Source organism: Hyposmocoma kahamanoa, unplaced genomic scaffold, assembly GCF_003589595.1.
Source record: "Hyposmocoma kahamanoa isolate Upper Pololo Valley unplaced genomic scaffold, ASM358959v1 160, whole genome shotgun sequence".
Lineage (NCBI taxonomy): Eukaryota > Metazoa > Arthropoda > Insecta > Lepidoptera > Cosmopterigidae > Hyposmocoma > Hyposmocoma kahamanoa.
The window spans coordinates 468,518-494,485 of NW_020653575.1; the positions used below are offsets into that span (position 1 = coordinate 468,518).

Below are 25,968 nucleotides of genomic sequence, written 5' to 3' on the forward strand. Positions count from 1 at the left end.
ACATCCAATCAAGCTTTCGGCACCGAATTTGCATACATTTAAACAATTTATGAGTTTTATAGCTATCTAAATGACACCGTGAAGTTAAGTGGGGTGAATTCGTAAACCACTCGTTGGGCGTTCACAACTTGGCTCTTAGTCGAGTGAGTGTTAAATTTCAAGATTAAAAGACAAACAAGTTCGATCGCTATTCTAACGATTTATTAAAGAATCGATCTCCAGTTTATTTTTAAAGTATTGTTGCCTGTGTGGTTATGGACCACCTTGGAAGCGTTTTTGTAGAACTTTAGTTATTTTTGATAAGGAAATTAAACTAGTTTTCGGACCTAAACGCTTACATATATGTGTTTCAAAGAAGTAGAGCTAATTGTGAAAGAGTATCTTCGCCAGGAAACTTCCGGTTTTGAAAGGTAAGGGCGCTGGTGGAATTACAAGCACATGGGACTTGTGAATTTATGTCTTAGAACTTTGCGATTTAAAGCTCTGAAAGGCACTGCAACTGTTATTGACTGGCGTGTAGTCTACCATCAGGCGCACGACTTGTCCGTCCCATTTATTTGATATTATACAAAAAAAAAATACATTTTTTCAAACAAGTACTTTACAGACGGCTGACTATCAGGCGTGACCATGTGACCTTAAAAGGGTCCGAAATGTTGGTTTGTGTGAAATAAACAATAGTTTCATTTCCTATGTGTACATAACAATCGCGAAAACCTAAGAACTCGATCGATACACTGCAATACTAGTATAGCTGGAGTTCATTCGGACGCAGTCGGCTAGCACTTGATGACTTGCATTCCGACTGCGATTTTGCAATAACTATGCAGTCTGTAAGTAGCTTCTGTTCTTGCACCTTGAAAGAAACGAGAATTAGACATTGATTTTTATATTTTTTTACGTTCTTGCATCTGGGTAATTCCATTAAAGACGTAACACCCTTTGCTATTCTTGCGGCTTCTTTTCCTTGTAGTTCGTCGTTGTGAGAGGTAAATAAATTCAAATATATATATTATAATATGTTGTAGGAATAAACAAATCAGCCGCAATCAACGATAATGCGACATGGAAGGGCTTATATATTCTTATTCTATTCTTTGCAATAAAATAATGAAACCTTTAATTAAAATTCGTAAATTAAAATGAAAAAAAAAAAAAAAAAGAAAACAAAGATTGATATCTTAATGAAAAAAGTTACAGACACATGGGACTTGACATCTTATGTCCCTCAGGTCTTTAATGGCACTGCAGCTGTTATGAACAGACGTGTTTCTTGTCACCAGACGCGCGACTTGTTCGTCCCATCATTTGGTAGGTATCATAAGAAAATAAAAAACATAATAAAACATTATTTATTCAAGAACTAAGTCTATTTTTTGTTGATTGTCAGAGTTTCGTTCCTCCGTCTCCACAGAATACCAGAACCGAGTTGCTTTGCACATATAAACCGGCAAATGTTGAGTTTAAACGATTTTGGATGAGACTAAATATTGACAATACATTAATGATATGTGCCAAACAACCACACCAAATACCTGATATCAAATCAGTGAGATTTTTATAATAAATAAGTCCACATTTGACCTCTCTCTCGCCTGATGGAAAGTGCCGGTGAAGTCGACGATGCACACCTAATAATGCCTACTCGCTCGCGCCTTGAAAAGGGCCTAGTTAGGTATAACGTTCAGGGAATAAGTCTGCAGGCAGGGAACTCCACTCCATAGCCGTTCGCCATTAAACTAAGCACCTACTAAAAGCACCAGCTACATAACTGTCTCACTATCTCCTGAAATAGCAATAGAGCTCGTTGTGAAAGAGTCCATCTGTGGAAGTAGTGCCACCTACCCATTTCTTCCGCCAAGTAGTAATGTGAGCATTGCGTTCCGGTTTTGAAGGTGTGGTGAAATTACAGACACATGAGACTTGTCAGTCCAGTTAGATAAGTCCAACTTTGAAAAAGAGATCTCTCGTCGAATCCAGCTCGGATGGGCAGCGTTCGGGACACTACAAAAAATCTAAGCGTCCAAATTACCCCAGTGTTGCAAGACGAAAGTCTGACCTGTGTGTGTTGCCAGTGATCACATATGGATCAGAAACGTGGTCCCTCACTATGGGCCTCATAAGAAGGCTCAAGGTTACTCAGCAGGCAATGGAGAGAGCGATGCTCGGTATTTTCCTACGTGATAGAATCAGAAATGAGGAAATCCGTAGGAGAACTAAGGTAACCGATATAGCTCGTAGAATTGCTCAACTGAAGTGACAGTGGGCGGGGCACATAGCTAGGAGAACCGATGGCCGTTGGGGCGGAAAAGTTCTTGAATGGAGACCGCGCACCGGACGACACTCAGTGGGTAGGCCCCGCACCAGGTGGACCGACGATCTGGTAAAGGTCGCGGGAAGCCGATGGATGCGAGCAGCCCAGGACCGATCGTCGTGGATATCATTGGGGGAGGCCTATGCCCAGCAGTGGGCGTCATATAGCTGAATGATGATGATGATGAGACTTGTCGACTTATATCTCAGGGTGAAGGGCGCAGGCATCAGGCGCACGATCTTGTTCGTTTCGTCACTTGATATTATAAAAAAAACTTTTATGGATCCATGACTTGTTCGTTCCATCACTTGGTATGGTAAAAAAACCTGGAACACCTAGACCAAAATCAATTTAGAAAACTTCTTTTCTCAAATTAATCGTAACGACGAACAAAACCAGGATCACCTCATCCGATAAGAGAATGAAATACATAACTATATAATTGAAACAAAATAGCAAATCATTGTTTTGTCTTTTCTTCGTGTCATTCATATTACGTAATTTTAACAATATCGTCACAAAACTCCACTTAACACTGCTTTTGTTTGTTTTTTCGGTTGCGTTAAGTTCATCGTTCGTTAGAGACCACCAGAAGCGGCTTTATCTATTTAATTACTGGAGTTCGAACACGTTTTAAACTTAATTGAGGGGGTCAAGATTAGCGAGCGATAGGCAATTTACGACTACCATGAAGATAACCGCTTCGTTTGAACTTTTGTACGGTGGGTCACATTTAAGAATAAGGCAAACATTTATAATTGTTTTTGGTAAATTATACCTTGGTTTTTACCACGAGCTTTTCGGTGAAAGGAAACATCCTGATGAAAGCTACAGGTCGAATAAGGTTCATAAATCTCTGAAAACGTTATTTATTTATTTATTATATGGACAATAAAACAGATAACAATCAAATTACATTGATACAAATTAAATATGATATAACAAAGTTCTGTACTAGATTTAAACCTTATTATGTTGACACATCATTTTAAAGTAACAAGAAAAAACCACTGTTAAATTTGTTGTAATTTACTTAATACTAAAGCGTCAAGGGAATGGATGAAAATCTATACAAGTGCAAGTTGCTTTACTACTCGTTTAAATACTCTGGATCTTGGATCAAAAATGTCCAAGTCGATGTTTTTCATAGTATCTAATATCTCGTTGTAAAGCCGTCACATTCTTACAAGGGTTGTAAAAGGAAGTATTATTCCTGTATGTCCGCAAGTAAAACGTCTTGTTGGGTATTCGGGGGTTGCGCCTTGTAGAGAGAGTTATTTTATTTAGATTTTATTTAGAGGTAAGGAGAATTAATCTCACCCTGAAGAACCTTGTGCAAGTATGAGAGGTCCTGTTTGAAGACCCCAACCCGAATTGGGCCATCATGGCGGACTATGATCTAAAACCCTCGCCTATGAGGATAAATGAGTTCATGATGATATTTTTAATTAGTAATTAAAAAAAAAATACAATCTCCTGAATTTTAAAAAGAGACGTTGGTTTTCATGTACTTGTACTTATACGTATATTTCTATACTATAGGTACATGTAAATGATTATCCTGGTGAAAGAATCCATCGGTGGAAGTAGTGCCACCTACCCACTTCTGCCGCCAAGTAGTAATGTGAGCATTACTGCGTTCCGGTTTTGAAGGTGTGGCGAAATTACAAACACGTGAGACTTGTCAACTTATGTCTCAAGGTGACGGGCGCAATGGTAGTGCCCCTCAGATCTTTGTAATTTAAAGCTCTGAGTAGCACTGTAACTGTTATGGACAGGCGTGTAGCTTACCATCAGGCGCACGACTTGTTCGTCTCGTCACTTGATGTTATAAAAAAAACCAATTTAGCAGTTCTAAATGCATATATTTATGTGGCTTCGTGTAATACGTGTCTAATGGTCGTATTCTAGAACTCTACTCAATGCTCAAGTCAGGATTTGAGCAGTCTTGAGTATGATTTCAAGCACTGGAAATACGACCCTAATGGCAAGGACTTGAGTATGATTGTCAGTGCTCACTGCAATACTCAAGTCCTGACTTGAGTATGATTTAAAGCACTGAAAATCATAATCAAGTGCTTACCATTAGAGTCGTATTTCCAGTGCTTGAAATCATACTCAAGTCTGCTCAAGTCCTGACTTGAGCATTGAGTAGAGTTCTGGAATACGACAAGTCCCTATTATTTCGAACGTCTTAAAACAAAACGATATTCAATAGCAAAGTGATTGAAAAAATTGCCTACCAAATTAGTCAATTATTGGTATGTGAAACTACGAGTATAAAGAAAAAAACTGTTTCATTGATAATTCAAATGAATAGACAAGCCATTTTGCAGTTTTATTAATCAACTTTTGATTGAATATAGTCAAAAAAATCTTCTTGAAATTATCCCGTGTGCAGCGCGACATAACTGTTACGTAAACTGTCACTCCTCCCGCACCGCGCACCTACCTCAGGATCGAACTCAGTTAAGCGGTAGGCCTCTAGTACTCCTAATTCTAGCTAATACACATGGCGACTTTTACGTCGCTGTGTGTAACCGCTCTAATGGCGACACCTACACGTTGAAGAAGGTTCGCAACCCCTGGAAAACGTGTTACCTTAATCCTATTTTTAGTGGAGACCAGTAGAGACGTGTAATGATATTTTTTTAATATTGAATTCTCCTTTTGTTACTTAAAAGCTAGTTCAAAATATAATATTCACGCCGCCATTAAAGCTACAATTATGAAATAGTTATTAATAATAACGGTGAGGCGTGACGTAATAGTTTAAGCCCCTTGCACACTAATCCATGTCATTGTCACGACCCTATTTTTCTCGCACCCTAGTTTTTATTCAACAATGTAAATGCAGCTTTAGAAATCTTTTTTATTACTTATAATAAAGCAAATAAGGCTTGGATTCCAGTTTCATTTCGTATATACAAGAGCAAATGTGTACAGTCGCTTTACCATCGTAGTGTGTTCATCTATTAGCGTGCATACTTAAAAATGCTTTTGTGGATTTTATTTCAACTAATCTAAGACACAAAATTGCAAGTTATTTATGATTTTTTGTTTATGTCACCCTAGTTGTCGTTCACTTACACATTTTTGTAAAAATCAATAAGATCTTATTTATCAAGCCTATAGGTTGTAAATCTTCCGACGCTTTCAAATAAACAAGATCATCAAAGATTTTGTACTAGATCGTTACATTCCAGGTAATAAGGACATAATTAGTAGTTATAACACTGGTAATTCATATTATTCAGTTCTGGGTGTTATAAATAGAACGATCTAGGCTAAAATTGAAACGGAATGGAGAAATGCTTATACTTAAACAACCAATAATATATCGTATTTCCACTAACTGGAGAGGAGATTTAGCATCCTTGGTGTAATAAGGCCACATCAGCACAATGATAACTTTTTCCATTTTCAAATAGTTCATGGAAGTTTTGAAGTGTAAACCTTTACGCTTCAAAACTTGGTGGTAAATTTGTCAACTTACGTCTCACGGGGACGGGCGCAGTGGTCTCTCAGAACTTTGCGATTTAAACCTATGAGCGGCACTGTATCTGTCACGGACAGGCGTGTCTCTTACCACCAGGCACACGACTTGCTCGTCCTATCACTCAGTATAATTACAAAAAAAACCTTTTCAGTAGAGAGGTTTAAAGATTCTACGAACCAAATTAGTAGGAAAACTTTTTTGTGATTAAATAAAATAAAACAAAAATAAAATGTTTCTTTATTTAAATATACACCCATTAATAAATTAAACATTAGGTACTTATTACATTACTTAACATTTAAATTGAATTTTATTGATGAAGTAAATAATTAAGTTACATTACAAATTATGAGTATAAATATTAATAATTTATTTGCAATTAGATTTATTTATATATTAAAAATTGAGTGTTCGCTTAAAACGTACTTAAATAGGAGAGTTATAAAATTTCACATTTACATAATTTGTTTTATGTAGTTTATAGTAGGTATTAGTATGATTTTAATATGATAAACGCACTTTTGACGTATGATCACATGTGGCTTTATTATACCTACTAAAGATATCGTACCTTTCAGTATAAAAATTCCTGTTGCGTCATTTAGAATAATTTTAAGGGAGACTAAAGACTGCGTAGATAGTATAATGCTGAATTTATGAATAACAAATGTTTGTACCTGTGTTGGTAATGTTGGTTACGTAATTTTTATAGGTATTTACATTTTATTTTAACTTAAGTAACGAAATAAAAACCGTGTGTTGTTTTCTAAGCGACTATTGGCTGTATAACCCATCACCTTGTCATCTTCGCTGTAGGCACGTATAGCCAACGTCGTTAGTTATAACTTTCGTTCTAAATTTGAAATCTATCATGAGATAAGTAATTATCGTTTTTGTTTTTTTTTCGTCCAAAAAGACAGGTTTGGTACAAAGGCCATACTGTCTAATCTTCAGTGGTGAACTTGTTTTTAATAAAGAAAAACATAATTGTTATCATGTATTCTTTTTTTACGGAACAGAATTGATAACGCTGTTACTTCAACTTTATAAGAAAAAAATCATTCGAAAATCCTTACAAACTCTTGACGGGTCCTATTCATTCCCGTCGAATAGTTATCGAGAGGGTGACAATGAATGTGGCTGGCTGTGATTGGTCAGTGCCTGTGACGTCACTGGTCACGCCCCACCACTCGAATTACCGGATTAGTATGTCCGGTATTACGCCCGGAACTTCGGGACCGTTATCGTATTGTTATGGTGTAACGTTATTGTATATTTGTGGTTATATTCCGGCACTAGACTTATATTGCGTGTTTGATTCATACTTTTTCATTAATTATCCAAAACAAAATAATGAACAATGGTTTTTAAATCTAGCCTACCTACTGTAATCCCTTTAAAGGGTTTATACGTGTGTGGCTACAGTCGCCGCGTAGCATTTCTTTTTGGAGAATCGCTTTCTTTTTAGAGAAATTATTAATCGAAAATAGATGGTAAATATCTACTTTCAATGCGATTTTTTTTTTGATAATTTACATTTTCATTAATTAATTCTAAAATTTTAGTAAAGACTTATTCATTTACGATTTTTATGCATATATATAAAAAAAAGTTACACTACAGAAAGGCATTTGCGTTTTAAAAAAATATAAAGAAATAATATAGTTTAATGATTATCGAGTTCTTAGGTTTTCACAATTGTTACGCATTAAAATGAAACTATTTTTTCGGATCTAAATCTCGTATATATGTTTTATGGCAATACTTCCTTGGACGAACTCTCTCACAAGGAGCTCTACTGCTACTAAGCTACCCTTACTAACAGTAAAATTAGCTTATATGATCTAGACATTCTCTGATCCCTCCAGTCGCGTAGGAATTTGGGAACTGGAGAAACGCCGTTTTTTCGGCTTCGGGAAGTGAGCGTACCTTACAGCTCCGCCACCAAATAGGAGATTTGGTAGTCGGCTTAGAGTCCACGGCTCAACGGTGGCAACCGTATCGGGCAGAGCGCGACGGTAAGTGAGCGTGCCTACAGCTCCGGTACCTATCTGGAAAATAGGAGGGTGTTGTAGGTGCACCCGGGGCAGCTCACCTAAGGCACTAGTTTTACAGAGAACCGGATGAAGTCCGTGCAAACATTATTAATCTATAACTAATGATAGGGTTGTTTAAAGTTATCCTTTTTCCCAGAGTCGTGACTATTTGATGTCAGTCGCCGGGGAGAGGGTACAGGAGGAAGAGTAAAGAATGTAGGCAGAAAGAAAGAAGATTTTCATACAAAAGACAGTCTGCTGATTTGGGGTTAGGACTTGACTTAGATTGTCTCTGCGCGGGCATGCTCGCGTAAGTCTTAGTGCCCTTCTCGTATACTCTAAGGTGCGGCAGGGAGGGGCACCATAAACAAAACCTATGTAGAAAGATATGGAGTTGCTCCAGTAAAATTACATAACTGAAATAGTTTCCAAAATAACAGGCATCAAAATACAAAGTAACAGCTATCACAACTATCAAAATGACAGAGTCAACTAAAGGAGCGACCAATAAACATGTTGTTCATTTTCTCGGAAGTCGATCTCGCGTTCCTTTAGCTAAAAAATCCGTCTAGAAAGGCTTGCGTTCCGGCGTAGGAATGAAGAAGATTGGAGCTATGGCGCCAGTGCCGAGCATTTAGGTGGTGATTTGCGAAACTAATTATTTCCACGTAATTTGCTGTCCTGCAGTATAACTGCGGTCACTGAACTTTGTGTTTTAACAAACAATTTATACAACATAGTTTTTCGTAACAAATTGCAATAAAAAATTCATCTTGTACTTTACCGCAGCTTCTCTTCCTCATTACGGTTAATGAAGCGATAAAGCGAACATTTTAAAGTATTGACATGTCCACTATAGCGAAACTGTAATTGGCAATAAAAATTACTGGTCCTGGGTTCGATTCCCGGTAAGGCCAATTTGGGACACAAACTTCTCTCAATTGGCTCTTTATTTTCTGAGTAATGGCCCTGGCGTTATTTGTTTATTCTGTTACTCGCAGTACAGAGAATTCCCTGGAGACCAGATAGTTAGCCTAGTTTTTAGACATTATTATTATTTAGAAAATTTATTTTACACTTTTGATTGCTATTGAAGTGTCACCATGGCAATTGATATGCAATACTTTTTTTTTTTTTTTTTTTTTTTTTAATATATAATAGACACACGCTTGGCCACAATCTCACCTGATGTTAAGCGACGATGTGACCGACGATGGGACGCGTTTGCCTAAAAAAATGCCTATTCACTCTAGCCTTGAATAGCCCCAAATTGTACTTTTCGGGAAATACAGATGCCGGTAGAGCATTCCATTCCTTTGCCGTACGCATCAGAAAGGAGGAGGCAAAGCGCTTAGTGCGAATAGGTGGAATATCAACGACATAAGAATGGAGTGCACCGGACCTTCTAGTCGACCGAAGGAGGAACGGTGAGGGCGGAACCAAATTGAAAAGTTCCTGCGCACACTCCCCGAAATGTATCCGATAGAAAACCGACAAGCAGGCTACTTTTCTGCGATGATCGAGATTTTGGAGCTTCGACTCCACAAGAGGATTATTGTTAATAAGTCTCTTTGCTTTACGCTCCACCGAGTCCAAGGCAGCTAACTGGTATTGGGCAGAGCCGTCCCAAAGGTGGCAGCAGTACTCCATACAGGATCGAACTTGTGCTTTATACAGATTTAAAAGCTGTTCAGGTGTGAAGTACCGCCTGACCTTGAAAAGTATGCCTAGTTTTCTGGCAGCAGTTTTTGCCAAGCACTCGATGTATCGCCCAAAGTTGAGGTTGGATGATAAGTCCAGACCAAGTAGCTCAAGGTGGTCCCTTATCGGCACGGATACACCTCGGAAAGTCGGAGTAAGGTGTAGGGGACTCCGTTTTGATGAGAAAAGACACGCCTGTGTTTTAGCCGCATTAAACCTGACCCTGTTAGCATCTCCCCAGTCGGAAGCAGCTTTCAGACTCAGGTTCAACCGGGTGACCATCGCCTCTCGCTTACACCGGATCTCTTCGCTGTTGTCTCGGGCGTCTGGCACATAACTCACCGCCACTGTGCTGTCGTCTGCGTACCCAAAGATACCGGGCATCAGCAGCAGGTCGTTGATATGCAGCAAGAATAGAGTGGCGGAGAGGACAGATCCCTGAGGTACACCGGCATTTATACCATGAGGAGCAGACGAGTAACCATCTACAACTACACGGATTGACCTATCCTTCAGAAAATCGCCTATCCATGTGCAAAAGCCAACAGGAATTCCGTAAGCTGGAAGCTTGTTTAACAGGCTATCATGCCAAACCCTATCAAAGGCCTTTGATATGTCGAGAGACACGGCAAGCGATTCACCGCGTTTCTCGACAGCCTCGCTCCATAAATGTGTGGCGTACGCAAGAAGATCCCCAGTAGATCGTCCACGGCGAAAACCATATTGTCGATCACTGAGGAGATCGTTATCTTCGAGGTATCCAAGGAGACGGCTGTTCAATACACGCTCCATAGTCTTACAGAGTATGGAGGTGATTGCGATAGGTCGATAATTAGATGGGTCGGCATGGCTACCTTTCTTAGGTACAGGCTGTACATTTGCAAGCTTCCAGGATTTCGGGACTTGTCCAGAACTCATAGAGAGGCGATACAGGCGAGTCAACACCGGAGACAACTCGGGTGCACAGTTCCGCAGGACAATCGCTGGGACTCCGTCAGGGCCACTGGCTTTGTTGACGTCTAATTTGCGTAAAGCTTTCAACACCTCTTTTTGACGGATGGTGATTTCGGGCATTTCCGAGTCACATCGAGGTAGTGTAGGTGGTGTTTGCAAAGTAGCGTCAAGACGGGAGTTGGAAGCAAAAAGAGAAACAAAAAGATTTGCTTTCTCTTCAGCGGTATGAGCCAGCGATCCGTCATCTCTCATTAAAGGCGGAAGGGATGACCTGCAGAAATTCGCTTCGACCGATTTAGCGAGTGACCAGAATGCTTTACTCCCTGATGGGTATGAAGCTAACCTGACCCCAATACGACTAATATGGCCGAAGCGAGCTTTCCGTATCGCTTTTTTGCAGGATCTAGCGGCTTTATTAAAGGCTTTCTTCAGACGGAGGGTTTCCGGTGCTTTGCGATCTCGAGCATCAGCCCAAGCCTGGTACGCAGATTGCTTTAGCGTTTCCGCAGAAGCACACTCAGCGTTAAACCAAGGGCGAGCTTTGCCGCTGGAGGAGACTTCGAAATACGGAATAAAGTATTCCATAGCCCGAATAATCACCTCAGAGACGGCAGACGCGCAGCACGTCGGATCGTCAGAAGAGAAGCACAGCTGCCGCCAGGGATAAGATGCAAAGAAATGCCGCATCGCATCCCAATCTGCTGACTTGTATCGCCACATCCTCCTAGTACTTCCCGTACTGAGATCGGGCGGGGAGTATGCAGATACAGATTTCACCAGACAGTGATCGGATGTCCCTAGTGGGGATGAGACCGATACTTGGTAGCGGTCTGGATCGGTTGTCAGCAGAAGATCCAGGCAATTGGCAGTGTGGTCGTCAACGTCCGGTACCCTGGTAGCGCAACTCACCAGCTGGGTGAGGTCTAGCGATAGAGCACATGCCCGCGCCTCTCTTCCAGCGTGGTCGGTTTTTTGGTATGGGAACAACCATTCCTGGTGATGGGCATTGAAGTCCCCCAAAAAGACAAGTTGTGCTTTAGGATACCGTTGTTGGACTGTTTCCCCCGAGCTGCAGAGATGGTTGAACAGCCTAGTCGTCTCCGGGTCTCCAGAATGCGACCGATACACACTGGCGTAGACAATTTGTTCCAGTCCAGTGTCTACCAGAACCCACATTACAGAGAGATCGGGGTCTTCAAGGTCACGGAGACGTTTAGAGCAGATGTCATCACGAGCGTAAACGCAGGTACCAGCGCGCTGCTTAAATTTGTGCTCCAGAATGTAACCTGGGTAATGCAGATACGCCGTGTCCGAAGGACATCTAATTTGGGTCTCCGTGAGGAAGAGCATGTGAGGCCTTTCAGTCTCAAGATGGTGGTGGACAGATGAGAGATTGGAGTGCAGACCTCGGATGTTCGAGAGGTGCACTTTAAGTGAAAGGACGTGCATCCGCTGTTTAGCCTTCCTCAATTTTCTTGACCTTTTCATATTAGGGTTAGAGTGAATGGGGAGAGCGAAGGCAGTTGTACGAGACACTACCACTGAAAGTCATGCGGCACATACCCTATATGGTACGCCGATGGGAAACTAGACTGGAGCGCGCGGGGACGCCCGAACCCCCCCGGGAGTGGCCATCGGGTCCTTTCATCCGGTCGCCAACCGGCACGATGGAGCACCCCGGGATTTTTCGCGAGTTGGCGGGGCAGCCTTTCACTGGAGGCTAGTCAGCTAATTGGGCCCCCTACTACCTGCGGTCGGCCAGCGGAGCACCGTGCTTCGGATCCCGCTACCCTCCGCATCTAGGTTCCCAGCGCAACAACAAGGGAGCCCCGAGATCAACCAAATCAGTGCAGTGCAACTGTACAGACCCTTCACTCTAGAGCGGCTACTCTGGGCGTCAAGCCGGAACACAGCTATAGCTGTTTGGCGGCTAGGCTTCGCCCAGAGGGTGGTCACCAGCCACGACCAAGGTCTACCACCGGAGTTTGTAGCTTATTTGGCACCACCCAGGGGTCACGTGTAGGGTCTCGAGGGTACACAGCCTACGGACGCGAGCTACTTAACCCCCAAAATACTTGATTAGAGCCTTGTTTTTGTTTCTTCTTAGTGTACTAGAACACCTAATTTTATTTGTATACTATTCATTTGAATATTTTATCCACATTTAGGTACTCTCTATAGAAATTTTATGGTACTGTAATACAGACAGCTTAGGTTTGTATTTAGAATTGTAAAAATAGTAGAGGGTTGATGTCAAACAGACATCTTGGTAGTTCTGGACAAAGCTTTGAAATTAAATATACGCATAAAGTTATAATTATGATGTAATCGTCGTTTCTCATTGGGAAGTACCTCTACGCAAACCCAAGAGCTACGTACCCTGCTATTGTACCTTGTATTTCTCGCTAAGTGAATTTGTATTATTTTGAGAAATAATTATCTTAAACCATACTTTCGCCTCTCCTGGATGCTAGACGATAAATTTTGAGTTTTTTAGCCGGTATTCTCCGATAATGTTACGTACACCTACATTTATTAGTACTGTTAAACGACTTCAAAAAAGGAGGAGGTTCTCAATTCGAATTTTTTTTGTGTTTGTGATACGCGATCACTCTTACATTTGTGAACCGATTTTGATGATTCTTTTTTGTTAGAAAGAGGGTACCTCATTTTTGGTCCCATTTAAATTTGAAGAAAATATTCCACCTCTAAGGGTGGCAGACAAGAGGATGAATCCGGTTTCGCGCACTTTCCGGTAACCGATTTCAATACAACTTGGCAAATAGTTGAGATTCCACGAACTTTTCAGGTCGGTTTTTTTTTAGTACTTGTAAGTCAATGTACTCTGTACTAAGATTATGATTAAAAATGATTGTGCGGATTCCGCGCAAGTGCCAATTCGTAAAATATACCTAAACAATGTTATTTTTTACTTTGTTGCTACATAACAAGCACCGAGTCCTGTGAAATTGTAGCGTTAACCCAAAGCTACTGCGTTACATTGAATAGCATTCTCAGAATTTTTCCATTGCACTATCATTGCTTCGCTCAGTCACTGCGAAAGACTGCAATTTCTAAAGACAACAAACAGAAAGTCGACGCATTTGAAAAGGTCAGTCGTGAACGACACTAGCGCGTTCAGACGGTGCATTAAACTTGGCCGGCTAACCCATAATTGGCGTATGGCGCCCGACGGCCCATCTCGGTTCTCGTTTTTTACTGATCGCCTTTTTTACTTTGTTGGTTTTTGGGAATTAGCATGTCTTATTAGCGTGGCTGTCTGATAATACGTGATTGTTGTTTTAACGGAATTCAGGTGGCGAAATACTATGGTTTGCCGAAATATGTAATTTGGGGGCGATTTTTGTTGGTTTTTGACATTGTTAAACTCGAAGGTTGAATTCGAATATTTTGTGTCGTGTATATTATGTCGGCTCGATTAGGAATGTCAATGCTACTTTTGAGTTTTCCATAAAGTTGTCATTACCATGATTTCTAAACATTTATATATCACCTTCTACATGATTTTTACGGATTTATCCAAGGCCTTTGTTTACAAACAAAACTAAAAAGCGTAGAACAAAAAGATTCCCAATACGATTTCGCACTCATTGACTATGCGTATGCGACTAAAGCTAAACACAGCTTGTCAAAACCATGCGAAGTTATAAATCAAGTCGTCGACGATACGGCCGGCCCATAAAATATGCGTCTGCTCGATCACCGAAATGGTAATATTGTTAACAGGGAGTAAAATACACAGGAAACCAAAACGAGAATTATGCATCATCTCGGGAATTTCTCAATAAGACGTGTTGTGCGCGTGGGGCCGTCGCGGGCGCCGCCCCGTGGCGCTCCGGTGGCGCCTCTATCGATTATCCTGCCGTCCCGCTCGGCGCTAGTGGCGCGTCCCTCTCGCACCTGCGCCTGACCGCCGCGCGGGTGGCGGCTCACCGCCGGCCGTCATTACCGGCGCTCGCGACCCCGACTCCTTAAACTCTTCTCGTTTAAATACAGACCTCGCAGCCCATATCATTAATCTATTACCAACTCTGTAAGGTGGGCTCGTGTAACTCGAGCTATTCTCTTTTTTTTTTCTCCCATACTATCCAGCCGGTGAAAGCTAACGACGACAAGACGATATTCGGTTTTATGGCGCTTAATTAGCGTTGGTCTTTCGCTCTGTCGGCGTCTTGTCGCCGCGGAGGCCTACCCATATAAGTCTCGGGCGCCTTTATTGGCCGATATTGCGAGACCAGATCGAAGATAGACCGCTAGATGTCACGCCGCGGGTGAACCCGAGACGTCTGTAAAAAAACGCTCTGACACGCCGTTGCGAACAGCCTGGAACGGCAACTCGCGTTGGTTACAGCCGCTAATAATTCGTATTTTATGTTACCTCCCATAGAATATCTTCGAGACTAAATTTTATGTGTATGTGTAGTGCGCTCGCGCCGGCGGGCAAGCGGCTGCGCGGGCGCCGGGCTCCATTCATATTTGTACAACTGCCCGCTAATTACAACCTTCGCCGAGCCTCGCTCTCTCCGATGCCGGACCGATTAAGTTCTTGACATATTATTTCGTCTGGTATAATTACAGCTTAAGGAATGTGATGTTTGTCAAAGGATTTGTGCAAACAACAATTTGAACAAAGGGTGGCTGCGGCAAAGTAGGTGGCTCGAGAGAAAATTACGGAATTTATCGCAAGCAGCTAGCAGGCACTAGGCAAGCAGCGAGCATCAGGCACTTGCGAGTAGGCATTAACTCAAGCTGTGCGACTGGCAATTTCCCATAAATGCCGCTCACAGAGTTGTAAATTAAATTCTGATGTCGTAGAATTAAGTTATAAAACATCTCTTACGAAGAATTGAGGGAGTGGAACGCAGACCTGTGGTTTTAGATCATTTTCTTGTGGTGCAATCTGACATTTTTAGACAATACTTATATTAGAAAACCACGTCTCTGAGGCACTACTTGTGATCCACCAGCAATTTCGAGTGTTCATTGCACTATTTACTAAATTATCGTTATAAACCAGATATCGCGTAACAAACACGCATTATTTTTCTTTACTTTTCACGACGGGATAGTGTTTTGTTTTGCACGCTCAGTTCGCATTAAATAAATCGATGCCTTTGTTAACAGAGAGCAAACGATGTCTTGTTTTATGATATTGTTGATAGAAAAGGGATGTGCGAACACAATAAAAACCCTACGCACCACTGGTGTAATAAGGTGACATCTGGAAAAATACAACTTTCCAGGAGATAACAGTAAAGATTTTACAAACGAAATTAGACGTTATGTTTTTTATGTGGAAATAGGAGAGTTGTAAAATTTCACATATATACGTAATTTTTTTTTTGTAGTTTGTATTTTTTAATGACTTTCTTGTGATAATACTTTTCACCTAAGATCACATGTGTGAGAATGTGGACAATATGTTATATAATTACGTGTAGTGTTGGGTCATGGAAAATTGTTCATTTTGAAAAAAATCATATTTTTCCGGGCATGTTTCCAATTTTTTTCTTTCTGCTTTAGTTTTCCACATTTGACGTTGACACCTGTCAAAAGTTGAAGTTACTGAACAAAAACGATGGAGCCATTAAAAAGGTTTATTTTTTCGCCGTTGTGAAATCACTTTAAATAAATAATAAATAAATAAATAACGCACACACTCAACATAGCCCCGCACTAGGGAAACCCTGTGTCGCGGGTGCCATGGACACACATATAGACAGCCACAAATTACACCCAAACTCACGAGAGAAACAAATGTAGACCATACAAACATTTCTCCCGGCCCGGGAATCGAACCTGGGACCTCTGCGTGGCAGTCCGGCATGGTAACCGTTCGGCCACGGAGGCAATAAAATTTTCTATAAGCGGCTTTAAAGAATACAAGTTTATTTCATTATTCACGCTAAATAAAACTTCAAAAGATATTGCTAAACGTAAAACATAATATGAGCTTTCGAAATTATATATTTTCTATTTTTCGGGATTTTGTCCGGTAAAATTCCCACTATTTGAAATCTTTCGGGAAATTACCCAACAGTATAATTATATGTGTCACTTTTTTAATACGGTGTAAATATTCGCTCTTTTAAAATGAAAAAAATTCTATCCACTACAGTTAGGTATTATTAATTAGATATCGCACCTTTGGTGTAATAAGGCGACATCTGCAAAATGACAGTTTCTCACGGGAGAGGTTTAAAAATTCTGCGAACGAAATAAATGACTTTTTATGTATAAATAGTAAAGTTATAAAATTTCACATATATACATAATTTGTTTCATGTAATTCGTAGTATTTTTAACCGCCTTCAAAAAAGGAGGAGGTTCTCAATTCGCCTGTATTTTTTTTATTGTATGTTACGCGATTACTCCGACATCTATGAACCGATTTCAATGATTCTTCTTTTTGTTGGAAAGGGGGTACCTCAATAGTGGTACCATTCAAATTTGAAGGAAATATTCCACCTCTAAACATGGCAAATAGGGATGATCCCGGTTTATTGGATTTCACCCACTTTCCATTAACGGATTTCAATAAAACTTGGAAAATAGACATAATTCCACAAACTTTTCAGGTCTATCACAAACGTCAATTAGAAGTTTTAGTAGTTTAGTTAGAGCTTCATAATATTGGGTTGGCTGGAAGAGATTTATTTTAGAGATATTCCACTGTTGCTCACCTTTTGCATGATAATTAATATTTCTTTGATGCAATAATAATAAGTATTTATTTCGGAATCTTATCCATAGTGTTAAACATAACTGCCTCCGTGGCCGAACGGTTACCATGACTGCTAGTCAGAGAAAAATATTTGTTTCTTTGATTAGATTGGGTGTAATTTGTGACTGTCTATGTATGGGCCCAATGTCCATGGCACCAGCGACATGCTAGACTATGAATGTATGCGTTAAAAAAAAAAATTAGCTACAAGACTCTTCTCGCTTTTATAAACACAAAAATGCCACTTAAATACATATCATTTCGTTCAATAAAGTCATACACTTAGTTACATCTCTATGACATTTTGCGACACAAGGCCCCAAGGTTTTTGCTTATCGACCATACGATCATTGGAAGTGACAGAACATGAACTGGTACAAGGGCTATGACGTATTAATCCGAAGTTTATTAACTTTAGCATAAATTAACGTCATAGATGTCGGCATGACCGCATGGTTAATTGGATAAGGATATTTGCTGAAAATAATTATTTATGATGTGCTATTTCTTTTTTACAAAAAGTAGGGTAATTGTTGTAATCAACTCTAAAATATAGCCCTACGGTAGAAATTTTTGTCGTTTTTTAGAAAAATACTTAACCCACAAAATGTATTGACAACCTCTGTGTCGACTGGCTTGAATACCGGTTTTTATAGTGTCTCATTCTCTGAGGTCCCGGTTTCGATTCCCAGCGGGTCAATGTGGAAAAATCTAACTTTCCTATAGGTATTATCTCTGGTCCAGGTGTTTGTAGTACAGGCGTTGTTTCCGATTTCCATATCACTTTTTTATAATACACACATTCATAGCCCTTCACTAGGGAAATCTTGTATGGCAGGCGCCTTAGTCGATAACTTTCTTATGTTTAAATCATTGACTTACAATTATATGGACGTCGGGTCCGCGCTAAAAAGTGTCCGCACTTGTAAGGCGCTAAAATCGTATACAGAGCGCCAAACTCCGCTTTAGTCTTCATTTGTTCTACTGACAGCGCGATACTGCGATGACAGTACAATTTAAATTTCGAATAGGTTGACTTGGGACATTTTTTTCGTGGTTTTTGTATTAGACCCGTCGTCTATTTATTTGTAAGTCAATGGCTTAAATAGAAGAAGTATAAAATATCACATATGCGGAATCTGTTTCATGTGTTTTGTAATATTTTTATAATTTTCGTGTAATAAATTCATTTCTAACGTATGATTATATGTGGCTTTCATAATATAGTCATATATAGTCACAGCTATTACATGCTGAATTTAACAGCCTCCGTGGCGGATGGGTTACCATGCTGGTTAGCCTTGCAGACGTCTCGGGTTCGATTCCCGGACCGGGACAAATATTTGTATGGCCTACATGCTGGTGAAATTACAGGCATTTGGAACTTTTCAACTTATGTCTCAGGGTGATGAGCGCAGTGATAGTGCCCTACAGATCTTTGCGATTTAAAGCTCTGAGTGGCACTGCAACTGTTACGGATAGGCCTGTCTCTTACCATCAGGCGCGCGATTAGTTCATCCTGTCACTTGATATCATAAAAAAACTCTACTGGACTTTTTTGCAACAAAGGCATAATTAAGGCACAAGCAGTTTAATATTAAACACACCTTCAAGCTTAACGTAGAAAAAAAAACCGTAAAGAATCCATTCTATCTAAGTCGTTACATGGTTAACGATAAATTCCATTTTGATGATGATATCAATAAACTAATAACTTTGCTGTATACTAATCTGACAGCTGTATTATTCTGAGTTATCGATCGTGATGTAATTTTACACTGATCCTGTAACTGCCCACTTCCCTCCCCGGATGTAGGTTAGTTATAGAAATAGAGAGTTCGTACTTGATATAATAAAGCCGCACCATGATCACACGACAAAAGTGCTTTTATCACATGAAGATCATAAAAATAATGAAAAAATTAAGTATGTGTGAAATTTTATAAAAGTTATCATTTTACAGACGTGGCTTTATTACAAAATATAATTGAATAAAGCCGTTTTGTAATCATTCATTGATAAAAATAATACAATATACATGAAACAAATGACGTATATATGAAATTATGTAACTCTCCTATTTGTACATAAGAAATTTGCAGATAAGGCCTATTACACCAACGATGCAATATTTCCTTCCGATTAGTGAAAATACGATATATTGGTTCATCATCATATTGGTTGATTAAATGTATTTATCTTTTCCGTTTCAATCAATATTGGCCTATACCCTTCTAATTATAAGACCCAAAACTGCATAATATGAATTACCATTGGAAATGAAACTATTTTTCCGGATTTAATTCGCGTATATTTGTTTTTTCAAACAAACCGACGTTTCGTCAAGTCTGCAGTCTGCGAGCATGTCATGAATAAACCTACACATTCAATGAAGTTTGACAAACCCCAGGTCCTTGCAAAAGAAGTCCGTTATCTACCCAGGATGCTGCAAGAGGCCATTGAAATTAAAAAACATCCTAATTTCAACAGGGAAGATGGTTTCTCCGTACCACCAGTTTGGGATCCAGTATTTCCTCTAATGAAAAATCCCAAACAGACATAAGACTGCAGTACTAATTAATCTGTTTTAGTTTATTCTAATTTATATTAATAATTAATAATAAATTGAACTTAATAAAAATTAATTCAATAAAATAATTTGTAAAACTTAATGTAGCGTAAATTGGAATGTTTTCTTTGTAAAATTAAAAATAAGGTATTTAATTAATAACTATTATAACTATAGTGAAAAAATAAGGTGGTGTGCATCAATATTAGGTATAACTGGTTGAAAACTGTACCACCTCAGTCAACCGTGACCATGGGACCTGTAAAGGGCCTGAAACGTCGGTTTGTTTGAAAAAACAAATATACGCGATTTAAATCCGGAAAAATAGTTTCATTTCGTATGGGTAACAATCGCGAAAACCTAAGAACTCGATATGAATTACCATTGTTATAACTACTAATCTTGTTTTATTACTTGGAATGTAAGGATTTAGTACAAAAAAATCATCTTATTTATTGGAAATGATACTATTTTTTTGTTTTTCAAACAAACCAACGTTTCGGGCCCTTTACAGGTCCCGTAGTCACGATTGACTCAACCGTAATTTCATTTCCTTTGTGTAACAATCGCGAAAACCTAACAAGTCTTATTTATTTGAAATAACCGGAAGATTTACAAACCTTTTAGCTTTATAAATAGCATATTAATTAATTTTTACAAAAAAATGTAATTGTTAGTGAACGAAAATTAGAGTGACATATACAAAGAACTTTAAATAACTTGTAGCTTTGTACCTTAGATTACTCTTAGATGCTAGAAGTTATTTATTCACTCTCAGTTTGTAACCATATCAGTTATTGAAATAAACGAAAATAAATTGACCAGTCCGTTATTTAATAAGAATAAAAAAATAGTCGACTGGCATTAATTTGTTTTAATGTTCTGCTAATACAGATTTGTCGAGTGATTCGAGGTTGATTGTTCTCTTCGTTTTTGTCAATTTCGCAGACTTAAGTTGATTTAATCAGTGTTGAACCATTAAATTTTTTTAAATTTTCAGCTGTTTCTATTTTGTTACGAAAATAATGCATTTTTTATTTCGATTTTTTATTTTAATAAAGTTTGAGTAACATTGTGCTAAGATGATGTTAATTTAATTGCTACTTTATGTCTAATTCTTACATATTTAAATATAAACGTTAACGTTACTATTTTATATACTCCGTTTTTATGTAACATTAAATGGATCGGTGTACACACTTCACAGATTTGAAACATGCACAAATAGTTGATTGATGCAATCGTTTTCTTATAAGTCTTATTAATCGTCAACATTTGTCCAATATAGGTACGATACTTCACATTGTAAATATATATTACCTCATAAAGACACCAACTCATTACAAAAATAACAATTTCAACGGAATATTGTTATTTATCAAATACGATAAACCTAAAAATAATAAAATTTATTTGTAAAAAGCTTGATTAATAAGACGTAAAATAATATTACTGTCACCAAAATTAACAATTCACAACTGCGTGAGATCACTAACTGGAATAGCGATATTTTAAAAAAACATCGACACTAAAAATTAACACATTTCCAAAAGGTTCACAAAAAATGTTAAAAGCTACGTAATAAATCATAAGGTGGCTCAGAAAACGTCTGTTGGAAAACGTGCCAGTGTTATTAAAGTAATTTAGCACCAACACTCTCTGAATTTTGGTCTGCTCTGTCGACTCTGTTTGTTTTGCAGGCGAGAACTTTGCTTAACCTATCATTACGGTCTCGTTATACTTTTTTACCAACCAGAAGAGGCCAACACTTTCATTTCACGGGCTGTGTTTTAAAGTTTTAAATTGTTTCTTTGAAGTTTAGGACTTTTGTTCTTTAAATGAGTAGAGTTGGTGGCTTTTCATTGTCGCGTTAAAAGTACTGGTTTTACGTGCATGTTTAGAAGTAGGTTTATTTGCGTATGATGACCTAGGTGACCCGACGACGGTTTGCACTGCGGTGGATCAATAAATAAAAAATAATGTTATTGAAAAAGATTCATTACAATTAAGAATGATTACACACGGTGACTTTTAGCAGCGATGCAAACGCGCGTTCATGAAACGAGCGATTGCATTGCTACACTTGCAATTTATAGGCGATTGCATCGCTTCAAACGCGCGACTGCATCGATACAAATGCGCGACTGCATCGATACAAACGCGCGATGGCATTGATACAAACGCGCGGTTGCATTGAAGCAATCCCCTATAAATCCCAAGTGTAGCGATGCAATCGCGCGTTTGTATCGATGCAGTCGCGCGCTTGCATCGCTACTGCATCGCGTTGGCATCGCTCCAAATGTAATATATTTATTTTTTATTTTTTTTATTTACTTATTTTAATAACTAGGTTAGAAATGGGTATTTTTATTTTATTTTTGTTTTCTTTATTCAGGATAACAAATAACAACCATCATAATAAAAGTGATCCTTAACTTATGGACATTGGCAAAATTAGGGTCAATTACAGTTATCCACTAATTCATAGTTGGTTGAATAACAAATAGTGTATACAATATAGCCACATAACCTAGACTAGGCGGAGTCAAATAATAAAAAATGAATAAAATACACTTACTTATGAAGTAATTAAAAATAAATTGTAGATAAATATATGCTTATATTATATACATATACGAGCATACACACATACATATAAATTATATTACACACATATATACTTACATACCATATATTATATATATGGTATGTAAGTATGATAATTAAATAAAATAAAATAACTCTTATATTATAGGTATAGCATGCAAATGTTTTTCAATTGAATGTTATAAACCTCCCTCGAAATAGCAATTTTAGCGCAAACTGTTTAACGCTCAACTTCTTTTGTTATTCACGAAGATTAAGTGGCAGGTAATTAGCTACTTGACTGCACTTTTAACTACCGTGGTACATTGTACTCGTTGCTCAGTTTGTTGTTTAAAAGTAACCAAAAGTTCTCAACGAATGATTTGAACGTTAACTCAAATCACGCCTGAGGCGCGGGCGCAGAGATCGTAAAAACGTGTTATTATTATTAATAATCTTACTCATTCACTCTTCTCCATATTTCATACTAGTTTATGTCCCTGACTTTGTCTGAAATCAGAATCAGCCTTATACTGGCCATAAGTTTATTATGAACTACATGTGGAATGCAAAATAAGTATTTTTTATAATATCAAGTGACGGGACGAAAAAGTCATGCGCCTGATGGTAAGCTACACGCCTGTCCATAACAGTTCTTCCAATTTTAAAGGATAAGGGTAGGTACTGGTGGAATTAAAGACACATGGGACTTGTCGTGTCTCCGGGTGACGGACGCAGTGGTAGTGATCTCTGACCTCTGCCATTTGAAGCTCTGATTGGCACTGCAACTGTCATGGATAGGCGTGTCGCTTACCACCACACACACGACTTGTTCATCCCGTCTTTTAATATCATAAAAAAACGGCATGGAGTATCTACATTTTTCTAACAAATGTGCTTCAAGTGTATAATTACATTTAGTATCTACATTTTAAAGTCCCCAATCCGCATTGGACTATGGCGTTAACCCTCACCTGATTAGAGACCCGTGCCCAGCAGTGGGAAGTATGAATGGGTTAATGACGATGAGTAGGTACAGTAAACTTGTTATAATTAATACAAAGGTCGAACAACGCTAATAAAAATCCTTTCGATCCTTCCTAACGAAGCTACGGAACGAGACAGCAAACTTGACGAATTTCTCGATGTCGACTCATCCGAAGAACACTGATGTGATTATACAAAGAAAATATGATAAATACACAATCTCGTTATTTAAAATAAGGCCTACCAATAGGTGTTTTCATAATTTTTATATTTTATTTCGTTTCGGACATATAAAATCGAACACCGGTCGATCTGATATCCACAGCGAAGAACAACTAACGAAATGTAGAATCTTCTGAGAATAAGCAGTCTTGCACATAAGCCTTTCTTCTACGGATGTCGATGTGCTTGTTGCAAATCTTTGTTTTTTGGTTGTAATGGCTTTTTAATCGTAACGCACCAGTATAAACCCTTCTATTTTCTTCACTCAACATACTGTATTGTTTTAAATACAACCAGTAACCGTACTTCTACTGGAATTGGGACTACGGATAATGAACAAACAAACATTACCACGTGAATACAAGTAGTCAATAGCGTGATTTCGCTATAGGCCATTGGTTCTTAGAATCTCAAAGTAGGACCCACATCGACGAATGTGAATTTTTGCACCTTACCTTTAAGTACATATAATCAGTGTTAAATTATGCTAAACGATACCTCGTTGTTGTAAATTATAACCCTTCTAGATTGCGTAGGTGCTTTGGCATGCAATAAATAGCATTGAATATTTTAAAGCACCGTTCAAGTTTCTCGCATTTTCGCTTTTGTTCCCACAAAATCTTAATTGGCATTGGATTTTTTAGCGCGGTGGTCTATTGTGTATCGCGGATGTTCTATACACTAAAACATAATTTGTTATAAAAATAGATAAAAAGACATAGAATGACGTGTTTTATCTAAATTATTTTGTTAGAACCGAAAGTTCTACAGATTATTTGAATTTACTTCCATAACAGCTTTTTAGTAGCAGTAGACCTCCTAGTGAAAGAGTTTGTCCAGGGAAGTACTGCCACTTTCCATATTCCTGCCGCCAAACAGTACCTAATGCTCACTTTACTACGTCCCGGTTTTGGGAAATTATGGTTTTCACAATAAGATGACGATATTGTGTAAATTTCAATATGTTCTTTACTATGACAAATAAAAGATTTACTCACTTAGTTCAAATCATACTAATAAACAGATTGAAATAGAGACAGACATAGTTGCAGCAGAATACCTAGTAGCAGTAGAGCTCCTTGTGAAAGAATTCGTCCAAGGAAGTAATGCCGACTTACTTATTTCTGCCACCAGGCAGTAATGTGAGCATTAATGCGTTCCGGTTTTGAAGCGAGAGGATGCTGGTGACATTACAGGCTCATGGGACTTATGAGCTTATGTCTCATGTGACGGACGCAGTGGCAGTACCTCTCAGATCTTTGCGATTTAAAGCTCAGAGTGGCATTGCAACTGTTGTGGACAGGCGTGTCGCTTACCACCGTCGCACGACTTGTTCGTCCCGTCTCTCGGTACCATTAAAAGGAATAGGTATATAGTCTCCACTTTGCTCCACGACGTGGTCGTCGAAAAACCACCAAAGAAGTTTTTGTAATAGGATGCTTAACACCAAACCAAAATAAAGATATTTTTCATTTCGAAAGTGCCACTTATTCCGAGATCGTCAGGGCGATTTGTAGAGGCATTAAACGCCTTAATTCTTGAGTACTAAAGTTGGTTTTTTCTCTCCGTTCGTAGGAGCTCATCTATAGCCAAAGCCAACGGATGTTATCAAAGATGCTGTGGCCCAACCCCGCCCCTACCGCCCGAGACCCCTACTCTGATCATTTGGTTAGTAGATCTTTTCATTTTATTTCAGTTTACAAATACTAACTTTTTTAACTTCGAAAATAAGTTTTAAAATGGGTTATCGGTGCTTCCCAAAATGTTTATAAAAACAGAATCTCAAACACAACCTTTATTTTTATTTACAAATGTGAAGAAATTCAGAAGTAGAAGTTCTAGATTTTTATGTTCCACTTTGCATTAATTTACCTAACTTCAACCCAAACGTATAACCTACGTTTGATTAATAATACAAATTACAGTACCAGAAATTTTTCTTTATTTTTATAATAACAGTAATAGTTGGCCAATATAGTCCCACTGATGGACATAGTTTTTCTGTCACAATCTGAGGTTCTGAGCTGTAGGTTGTCATGCGGGTTCAATGCGAACTGGGAAATTCACAACCGTCAGTGTTGCTAGAACATTGAAAATAAGCCAATTCAAAGAAAATATTTATATTTTAGACCGGCAAAATGATAGTGACAGAGTGAAGATATTTGTGTTTTCCATCCGTTACTCTCATCTCTGGACTGTATTCGCACTTTCCATCGGGCGCGGTGCAGTCATTTTGCCGAGTCACAATAAAAAAAAATAAAAAATACCTAACCTGTTCACGATGTGTTCCAAATTGAGTACTAAATATCGTTACTACAGTCTTTGCAAGGAAGCAGAAGGTGGTATTATCCAAAT

The 25,968-nt window shown here is 38.6% G+C and overlaps 1 protein-coding gene across 8 annotated transcripts in view; it reads left to right on the top strand.

The window, feature by feature from the left end:
- LOC113240635 (optomotor-blind protein) overlaps positions 1-25,968 on the top strand; it is a 182,019-nt gene that overhangs the window by 103,107 nt on the left and 52,944 nt on the right. For 5 of the 8 annotated variants that reach the window (XM_026477978.1, XM_026477981.1, XM_026477982.1 and 2 more), the window contains exon 4: positions 25,189-25,281. The exons of the other annotated variants lie outside the window; for them this stretch is intronic. In XM_026477978.1, the coding sequence (XP_026333763.1) occupies positions 25,189-25,281 (93 nt within the window). The remainder of the gene's footprint in view (positions 1-25,188; positions 25,282-25,968) is intronic. 8 annotated transcript variants of the gene reach the window in all.